Source organism: Hypanus sabinus (genome assembly GCF_030144855.1).
Source record: "Hypanus sabinus isolate sHypSab1 chromosome 1 unlocalized genomic scaffold, sHypSab1.hap1 SUPER_1_unloc_7, whole genome shotgun sequence".
Classification (NCBI taxonomy): domain Eukaryota; kingdom Metazoa; phylum Chordata; class Chondrichthyes; order Myliobatiformes; family Dasyatidae; genus Hypanus; species Hypanus sabinus.
In genome coordinates this window covers 631,554-642,096 of record NW_026778914.1, presented here as the reverse complement: position 1 = coordinate 642,096, position 10,543 = coordinate 631,554, and the positions used below count along the sequence as shown (strand labels likewise).

General features: G+C 48.8%; 1 protein-coding gene across 1 annotated transcript; it reads left to right on the top strand.

Moving 5' to 3' along the window:
- The first annotated feature begins 1,122 nt into the window (after positions 1–1,122).
- LOC132385415 (doublesex- and mab-3-related transcription factor C2-like) lies at positions 1,123–8,669 on the top strand. The gene is made up of 4 exons (XM_059957462.1): positions 1,123–1,131; positions 5,103–5,241; positions 6,942–7,069; positions 8,543–8,669. Exons 2-4 carry the CDS (start codon positions 5,105–5,107, stop codon positions 8,572–8,574), a joined length of 297 nt encoding a protein of 98 aa, XP_059813445.1. The 5' UTR covers positions 1,123–1,131; positions 5,103–5,104; the 3' UTR covers positions 8,575–8,669.
- The last annotated feature ends 1,874 nt before the right edge of the window (positions 8,670–10,543 follow it).

The window sequence follows — 10,543 nt, the reverse complement described above, 5'->3', positions numbered from 1 at the left end:
ACCGCAGCCCACGTGGAAGGCAAAAAAGAGGCGGAGCTCGGGCGCAAGGGGTTGACCGCATGCGCAGTGGGGCGGTACCTGTCCGGCGGGGTGCGGGACAACCACTGGCGCATGCGCAGAGGGCCACGGGTGGGGCAGTGAGCATGCGTAATGAAAATACCTCGTGAGCGAAGGGAGCGGTTAATATGAGGGCAGGGGCGTCGTGCGGCGCATGCGTGGTGGCGTGGTCAACAACAAAAGCGGGTGGGGGGCAGGCAGACAGAATCTGGCGCCTGCGCACTGACGCTTACCCGCGCTCTCTTCTCCCCCGGCCGTTTGGCGCGTTTTCCCGTTTGCTTTGGCGAGTACCGGCATTGTGTCAATTTCAGGACGGGAGGCGGGCAATAAGCGGGGTAAACAGGCGCCGAGTCGCCAATCCCTGAGGAGAACCCGCCCTCAGTTAGGTAAATGAACCCCCTCCAGGGTTTGCCGACCGATTTTGAGGGCCCACTTTTATGTTCTTGTCCACGTCTTCAAATCCTCGAGTATCCCAACGCCGGAGTCTAGTCGCCTGCCCTGGACTTTTGGCGGGGAAGAACAGCACCAGAGTCCTGTGCCCTCACTCCCTCCGATTCTCGACTGTACGTGGGGGGCTGGGGCTGGGGCTGAGCGGAGGTTCAGTGTGGAAGCCTCCCTCCCTCCCTCCCTCCCTCCCTCAGCGCCATCGGCTCCTCCCGAACGAACGAAGGCGGCTGTCAGCTGGCTATGTGTAAATTGTCTTTACCCATTGTACTAGAGAAATACGCCCGGTTTTTTCCATCATGGGTCAGTGATAACAATAACAGTTCAATTGTTCTTAGCCAAATATCGCGGATAAACATGTTTGCCTCAAAATGCGCTTAAAAGTTTTGAATATTGCTGAGTAATGGTCAATAATTTATTATCTCCTTCTTTCCTTGTCTTTGTGCTGCAGAAGCAGTAATGAATTGTTTTGGAAGAGCCAGAAGCGATGATTTGCACAGATTTAGCACCTTCCTCATTGCTGAAGTAGCTTGGTAGTCCCATCACTCTGCCTGAATCACTTGGAAAACCTCAAGTCTCAGTCTGCAGTAGTCACAGAGCCCTACAGCTTTTCACATTTTAAGGTTCAAGGTACATTTATTATCAATGTATGTGGTATACATCTGAGAGTTGTCTTCTCTGGAAGCTGTGAAATAAAATAAAACCATGGAAGCCATTCAAGGAGAAACGTCAACACCCTCACGCACAAAAACCACACAAACAGCAACAGGAGCATCAAACACCCCCCCCCCCCCCCCCAATCCCAAGTTCGAGCGCCCACATTGATAGGAGTCTTGATTCTGTTTATTTGAGAGACCTAGGTGTTCTTGTACATCAGTCAATGAAAGCAAGCAGGCAGTGAAGAAAGCTAATGGCATGCTGGCCTTTACAACGAGAGGAATTGAGTATAGGAGTAAAGAGGTCCTTCTGTAGCTGTACAGGGCCCTGGTGAGACCCCACCTGGAGTATTGTGTGCAGTTTTGGTCTCCAAATTTGAGGGAGGACATTCTTGCTATTGAGGGAGTGCAGCGTAGGTTCACAAGGTTAATTCCCGGAATGGCAGGACTGTCATCTGTTGAAAGATTGGAGTGACTGGGCTTGTATACACTGGAATTTAGAAGGATGAGAGGGGATCTGATTGAAACATATAAGATTATTAAGGGATTGGACATGCTGGAGGCAGGAAGCAAGTTCCCACTGATGGGTGAGTCCAGAACTAGAGGCCACAGTTTAAGAATAAGGGGTAGGCCATTTAGAACAGAGATGCAGAAAAACTTTTTCACTCAGAGAGTGGTGGATATGTGGAATGCTCTGCCCCAGAAGGCAGTGGAGGCCAAGTCTCTGAATGTATTCAAGAGAGAGATAGATAGTGGGGTCAAAGGGATATGGGGAGAGGGCAGGAATGGGGTACTGATTGTGTATGATCACGGTGAATGGCGGTGCTGGCTAGAAGGGCTGAATGGCCTACTCCTGCACCTACTATCTATTGAAACTGAGAATCCAAATGGGGTCACTGCTCTGCCCTGTTGGTAGGAAGACTGAACTGTGGTGTGACGTGTTTACATAGCCTATCCCATTATCGAGAAGGAGCAAGATCGAATAGCCAGACAGGGCTAATGATGTCAGATTTATAATGCAGAGCACTTAGCACTGTCCTTGCTATATTAATACATAAGCTGGTGGACATGGGTTCAGCCATTCCCAGTAATACAGACCCAGGAATGGCTGTCTTCCATAATGTACACAGGACTGCTGTTCTGTGTAATGTAGACACAGGGACTGCCATTCTAGGCCATTCAGCACACCGAGTCTGCTCCACCATTCCATTTATCCCAACCCATTCTCCTTTCTGCCTTCTCCCTGTTACCTTTGATGCCCTGTCTAATCAAAAACCTATTAATCTCCACTTTAAATATACCCAATAACTTGGCCTCCACACCATCCGTGGCAATAAATTCCACAGATTCACCACCCTCTGCTGAAAGAAATCTTCCTTATTTCTGTTTTAAGCTGATGTCCTTCCATTCAATGGTCCTAGACTCCCCCACTATAAGAAACGTTTGCTCCACGTCCACTCTCTCCAGGCTTTCAATATTCGGGAGGTTTCAATGGGAAACCCTCTCATTTTTCTGAAACCCACGAGGTCACAGGGAGAGTGGAAATTTCAGACAGACATGACAGACAGAAATTTCAGACACTCACACACACACACATGCACGCACGCACGTTACCTCAGACACTGTCACATGCAGGTTTGCCCACCTAGACAGGCATACTTTATACTTTTACATAGACACACCACACTCACACACGCACAGATGCAAGTGCAGACAAACAGAGGTACAACTAAATTTTTGCCGATTTCCTGCCGCCCCAGTACAGGAAGGAGGTGGAGAGGGGGCAGAAGAGACTCACCAGGTTGCTGTCTGGATTAGAGGGTGTGAGCTATAAGCCGAGATTGGATAAACTTGGGTTGTTTTCTCTGGAGCAGCCGAGGCAGGGGAGATACCTGATAGAGGTATAGATAGGATAGAGAGTTAGAGTCTTTACCCCAGTGTGGAAATATCTAATTCTGGAGGCATGCATTTATGGTGAGAGAGGGAAAGTTGAAAGGACATATGACAGCAAGTTTTTTAACACAAGAGAGTGGTAGGAGCCTGGAGTGTGCTGCCAGAAGTGGTGGAGAAGGAAGGTAGAGGTGCCTAAGAGGCTCACAGAAACGTGAATGTGCAGGGATGGTTGGATATGTACATTATATAGGCAGAGAGTTTTAGTTTAATTCAGCATGTTCACCACAGCTATGGTGGGCTGAAGGGCCTGTTCCTGTACAGTTTTATGTAACTCTAAGCCACCTTTTAAAAATGAAAGTGAATTAAAAGTTTGTGTCGGACGATTAACTAACATCTGATTGTCTGAAAAATCTTTCATTCCAGGACTACCATTGTTTAATTGTTGTCAGAAGCTTTCCCCAAGACTGCAGGAGAAATTTGGATAAACATCCCTCCTCTCTGTCTTTAAGTTCATGTGTGTAAACATCTCGGGTGAGCTGTCCTGGGCCCATCTTGCAATCACACAGAAGACGCACCAGTGCCTTTATTTTTTCGGAAGGTTAAGGAGGTTTGGATTGTCACTGAACACTATAACAAACTTCTACAGATGTGCTGTTGAAGGTATCCTGACTGGTTACATCTGGGTCTGTACGGAATGTACAGGAATGGAAGAAGTGGCAGAGAGTGGTGGGCTCAGCTCAATCCATCAGGGACACATCCCTCCCCACCATCGGTAGCACCTACAGGAGATGTGCTGTTGAAAGTATCCTGACTGGTTAGATCTGGGTCTGTACGGAATGTACAGGAATGGAAGAAGCGGCAGAGAGTGGTGGGCTCAGCTCAATCCATCATGAACACATCCCTCCCCACCATCGGTAGCACCTACAGGAGATGCTGCCTCAAGAAGGCAACGTCCACTGTCAGAGATCCCACCATTCAGGCCATGCCACCTTCTCACAGCTCCCATTGGGCAGGAGGTCCAGAAGTCTGAAGTCCCACATTTACTTCCCTTCAACCGTTCGGTTCTTGAACCAACCAGCACGACCCTAATCACTGCCTCAGTACAGCAACATTGCGACTACAATATACTTTGCACTGCAATGGACTGCATTTTCTTCTTGTTCTAATTGTGATTGTTCATGTAAAAATTATGTTTACTTGATGTTTTTATTATGAATGTTATATATCCAGCAGTCACTGCCTGACCTGGTGGCTGTTCTTTTAACTTTCAGTGTCATTGTAGTAGCCGACCAGGTTGCCATATCTGGCTAGTCCTGTTTCCCTGTGTTTCGGCCGTATGCCTCTAAACTTTCCTATCCATGTTCCTGTCAAGTACCTTTCAAACATTGTAATTATACCCACCTCCGGTAGCACATTCCATATACCTACCTTTCTCTGAATGTATGACTGCTACGAGAGGCCATTACTGAGGTAACGTAGCAGATAGCTTGGTGCTGTTACATCTGGGGGCATCAGACCATGGAGTTCAGTTCTAGTGCCGTCTGTAAGGAGTTTGTCCTGACAGTGTGAGTTTCCACCGGCAGCTGCTGTTTCATCCCAGTCCAAAGATACACTGGTTTTGTAGGTTAATTGTCATTGTAAGTTACCCTGTTACTTGACTAGTGAAAAATAAGTGGTGCTAGGCATTGCTGCTCGTTGACTCGGAAGGGCATGTTCCACGCTGAATCTCTAAAAAGTAATGAGTAATTATTTTATGGTGATTAGAGGAAAGTACAGGCGGGCGGGCGGGGGTGGGTCAGGGAAGGTGTGGATGTCAGTTTCTTTACACAGAGAGTAGTGGGTGCATGGAATGCCCTGCAAGGGGTGGTGGTAAAAGCTGATATAGGGACATTTAATCTGAGAGTGGGTTAATATTGTGGGCCAAAGGGCCTGTACTGTTCTCTAATGCTTTATGTTCTGTGAAGCTGCTGCGAGTAGGTTTCTCAATGCACCTGTGCACACATGGCCTTCAGCATCTGACAGTAAACTCAGCTGTGACTTTGACGTTGACAGGAATGGCGTACCAGATGGTGACCACGCGCTCACCGACCTGTGCCCGCTGTCGCAACCACGGTGTCACCGTACCCCTGAAGGGACACAAGAAGCTGTGTCAGTGGCAGGGCTGTCAGTGTGACAAGTGCATTCTCATCCTGTGAGTAGCCCACACGGACGTCTGCAAGTCCAGGCATCATTGCTGTATCTAACTCGTGGAAGGCTTGTCTGAAATTCAGAGCAGATATGTGGTGGAATATCCTGTCCCGGACTTCCTCAGAAACCCACCTTTACAACAGCCTCTGTGGCAAAATTTCAGATAATTTTTGCTGGCGTCTCACTTTGTGATGCACTCCTGAGAAAATCCAAGGGACATTTCTCAGAGCCAAAGATCCCACAAGAGATAGCTGCCATTTGTTTAAAAATTCCATAAAAACTGGAAACAAAGCTGCTCTGATACATCTCCTTAACTATTCAAATTCTTTTCCCTAAGTCAGACCACACCATGCACAGTCCCATTCTCCAGTCTCCCTACCTCTGGGTCAGAAACACACCAGGAGCACCGTGCACAGTCCCAGTCTCTGTATCCCTGGGTCAGACCCACACCGGGAGCACCGTGCACAGTCCCAGTCTCCGTATCCCTGGGTCAGACCCACACCGGGAGCACCGTGCACAGTTCCAGTCCCCGTGTCCCTGGGTCAGACCCACACCGGGAGCACCATGCACAGTTCCAGTCTCCGTATCCCTGGGTCAGACCCACACCGGGAGCACCGTGCACAGTCCCAGTCTCTGTATCCCTGGGTCAGACCCACACCGGGAGCACCATGCACAGTTCCAGTCTCCATATCCCTGGGTCAGACCCACACCGGGAGCACCGTGCACAGTTCCAGTCTCCGTATCACTGGTCAAAGCCACACTGGGAGCACCGTGCACAGTTCCAGTCTCCGTATCACTGGTCAAAGCCACACTGGGAGCACCGTGCACAGTTCCAGTCTCCGTATGACTGGTCAAAGCCACACTGGGAGCACCGTGCACAGTTCCAGTCTCTGTATCCCTGGGTCAAAGCCACACTGGGAGCACTGTGCACAGTTCCATTCTCCGTGTCCCTGGTCAAACCTACCTTGGGAGCACCGTGCACAGTTCCAGTATCTGTATCCCTGGGTCAGACCCACACCGGGAGCACCGTGCAAAGTTCCAGTCTCTGTATCCCTGGGTCAGACCACACCGGGAGCACCGTGCACAGTTTCAGTCTCCGTATCCCTGGGTCAGACCCACACTGGGAGCATCGTGCACAGTTCCAGTCTCTGTATCCCTGGGTCAGACCCACACCGGGAGCACCGTGCACAGTTCCAGTCTCCGTGTCCCTGGGTCAGACACACCGGGAGCATCGTGCACAGTCCCAGTCTCTGTATCCCTGGGTCAGACCCACACCGGGAGCACCGTGCACAGTTCCAGTCTCCGTGTCCCTGGGTCAGACCCACACCGGGAGCACAGTGCAAGTTCCAGTCTCCGTGACCCTGGGTCAGACCCACACCGGGAGCACAGTGCACAGTTCCAGTCTCCTTATCCCTGGGTCAGACCCACACTGGGAGCACCATGCACAGTCCCAGTCTCTGTATCCCGGGGTCAGACCCAAACCGGGAGCACCATATCTAGTTTCACTCTATGTAGTCCAGGATCAGAACCACTCTGGACCACTGTGCATAGTGCCAGAATCTGTATTCACGAGTCAGACTTGCAACAAGAGCACAGTGCATAATAACTATCTGCTGGGTGTAACTCGTCATATATACTACAACACCACGGCCTTCAGTTCAGAGACTGCCCTGACTGGTTTATCTCGTCTTGCCCACCCTTCAGGCAGCGCCGTCGTGTCATGGCTGCCCAGGTCGCTCTGCGGAGGCAGCAGGAAGCTGAACTAAAGAGGAGACTTGCCCAAAGGCTGCTGAAATTCGGGGAAGCGGAACGCACTGTGAGACAGTCCATGAGTAAGTACAGTACTCGCCTGGTCAAAGTGCATTCCCAAGATGGGACAGTGTGGGATTAACTCTGTGTCTGACCCCGAGAGTGTGTGATGGAAGATTCACTCTGTGTCTGACCCTGAGAGTGTGTGATGGGACGGTGTGGAGGGAGATTCACTCTGTGTCTGACCCTGGGAGTGTGTGATGGGACGGTGTGGAGGGAGATTCACTCTGTGTCTGACCATGGGAGTGTGAGATGGGACGGTGTGGAGGGAGATTCACTCTGTGTCTGACCCCGGGAGTGTGTGATGGAACAGTGTGGAGAGAGATTCACTCTGTGTCTGACCCTGGGAGTGTGTGATGGGACAGTGGGAGGGAGATACACTCTGTGTCTGACCCCGGGAGTGTGTGATGGGACAGTGGGAGGGAGATACACTCTGTGTCTGACCCCGGGAGTGTGTGATGGGACAGTGTGGAGGGTGATTCACTCTGTGTCTGACCCTGGGAGTGTGTGATGGGACAGTGGGAGGGAGATTCACTCTGTGTCTGACCCCGGGAGTGTGTGATGGGACAGTGGGAGGGAGATACACTCTGTGTCTGACCCCGGGAGTGTGTGATGGGACAGTGTGGAGGGTGATTCACTCTGTGTCTGACCCTGGGAGTGTGTGATGGGACAGTGGGAGGGAGATTCACTCTGTGTCTGACCCCGGGAGTGTGTGATGGGACAGTGGGAGGGAGATACACTCTGTGTCTGATCCTGGGAGTGTGTGATGGGACGGTGTGGAGGGAGATTCACTCTGTCTGACCCCGGGAGTGTGTGATGGGACGGTGTGGAGGGAGATTCACTCTGTGTCTGACCCTGAGAGTGTGTGATGGGACTGTGTGGAGGGAGATTCACTCTGTGTCTGACCATGGGAGTGTGTGATGGGATGGTGTGGAGGGAGATTCACTCTGTGTCTGACCATGGGAGTGTGTGATGGGACGGTGTGGAGGGAGATTCACTCTGTCTGACCCCGGGAGTGTGTGATGGGATGGTGTGGAGGGAGATTCACTCTGTGTCTGGCCCCGGGAATGTGTGATGGGACAGTGTGGAGGGAGATTCACTCTGTGTCTGACCATGGGAGTGTGAGATGGGACGGTGTGGAGGGAGATTCACACTGTGTCTGACCCTGGGAGTGTGTGATGGGACAGTGTGGAGGGAGATTCACTCTGTGTCTGACCCTGGGAGTGTGAGGTGGGATGGTGTGGAGGGAGATTCACACTGTGTCTGACCCTGAGAGTGTGTGATGGAAGATTCACTCTGTGTCTGACCTTTTGATTATCTGATAGAATATGGTGTTGGGGGAGTTTTACTCTGCGTCTGATCCTGGGAATGTGAGATTGGAGAGTGTGAAGTGTCAGTGTCTGACTCCAGGAGTGTGTGATGAGAGGTCGCTAGGGGTTCTGTGAGAGATCGTGATTAAACAAAATAAACATTGCTTTTTGAACTTTGTGTAATAGGTGATGCCAGCGTGCACAGTGGTGGGCAGTGACTGAGCAGCGCATTAGCAATCTCGTTAGAGATCTCTCAGCCTACTATGGTAGTGCGTTTGTAGGGCCGTTTTATTGAGTTCATTCTCAGTTCTTGACACAAGATGGGAGAGGACATTGATCATTGGTGAGTGCTGCATTGCACGGAGGGGAGGATGGTAGTCTGATGAGTGTGAAGTGTGTTTTCTGAAAATTGAATGGACTTGCTCAAATTGGGCTGTGACGTCAATCTCCCCTTCCAGAATTATCTCCCCTAACTTCCCCTTACGCACTGTCGGCTGACTTATGAGAGTGAACAAACTGTAATGGTGTAGTAGAAAAGTGGAGGGAAATTTTCATTCTAAAGAAGGAATTAGTACGTGCTGCGACTCAGCTGCTGGCCTGCCACTTTGCTGTTGTAAATGTTGCAAAAGGTGAATTGTTTCCACCTCTGCTTGGAATTGAGAGTGAGGAAGGTATCAGAAAATCTTGAGTCTTATTGAAAATCACCTGAAAGAACTGCAGAACAAAATTGAACAGTACTTTTCCTCCCTTTCAACACGTGTAAGACTGGTTGAAGGACCCTTTCTCTGAATCTTCTGCTCAGCTTGAGAACTGGGCTTTGAGAGAAAAGGAAGAATTTTGTGAGCTGCAGACTGATCATGCACTCAAGATGATATTTACTGACCCGGACAGGATCTTGATTTCTGTGAAAGATTTTCCCACCATTCATTGGAGAGCAATGAACATTTTGCTGTGGTTTTCAACTTCTTACCTGTGTGAGCAAGTTTTCTCTTGTTTAAGAAGCATCAAGAGCAAGGCTAGAAATCGCCTCATTTCAATTAAATGTGAAATCTTTGTGTGCTTATCTCAAGTTTGACTCAGAATTAAGTATTTGTGAAGCAAAAGCACAGGTTTCACATGCTACTCCTATTTTTGATCCTGATCATGTCACTTAGTAAGAAAATGTTTATTCAAAGCCTTATATGAAATTGTATGAAAGCCTTGTGTCTAAGACTATGTTTTTATTCATGTTGCTTTGTTTTTAGTAACTTTACTATTCAATATTGCTGTGTAATTAAAATCAAATACAAAATTTATTTAAATTAAATCTACTGAGCCTACCTTCAGAGAAATTAAATCCCATTTTGGCTTAAGCCAGTCATTTAACAGAAATTTATTATGTTTGCCTTATGAGTTTTTAAAATTTATGAAAGGAAAAGAAAGATATTAATTTCAAGGAGGATATGCAAAACTTAACTACCTGTTTTTTTCAAGAAAGGTTGGCTAAAAGTTCATTCACTACTCAAAAGGGTATTGACAATTATTTTTGGATGATTATATTTACACCTTACTGATCATGCTAACGTATCATGAGTCAAGTCGTCACTTTTTATTGTCATTTCAACCATAACTGCTGGTACAGAACACAGTAAAAATGAGACACCGTTCCTCCAGGACAATGGTGCTACATGAAACAATACAAAAGCTACACTAGACTACAGACCTACACAGGACTGCATAAAGTGTACAAAACAGTGCAGGCAGTACAATAAAGACAATAGGCACAGTAGAGGGCCTATTTCCCTTCCTGCACAAAAAATGGAAATGGAATATTCCCGATGTGCTTGATACGTTTTGTTTTTTTTTGTGCGGGAAGAGAAATAGAGGGCCTAGAGGGTTGGGTATCATGAGCTGTAGATATACTAATTTTTATTCAGGGGATTCCTGAGACCTGAAAATTATTTCAAGGGCTCCTCCAGTGCAAAAAGGTTGAGAAAGGCTGGTGTAAAGGGAGCTTCACTCTGTGTCTGACCCTGGGAGTGTGTGATGGGACAGTGTGGAGGGAGATTCACTCTGTGTCTGACCCCGGGAGTGTGTGATGGGACGGTGTGGAGGGAGATTCACTCTGTGTCTGACCCTGGGAGTGTGTGATGGGACGGTGTGGAGGGAGATTCACTCTGTGTCTGACCATGGGAGTGTGAGATGGGA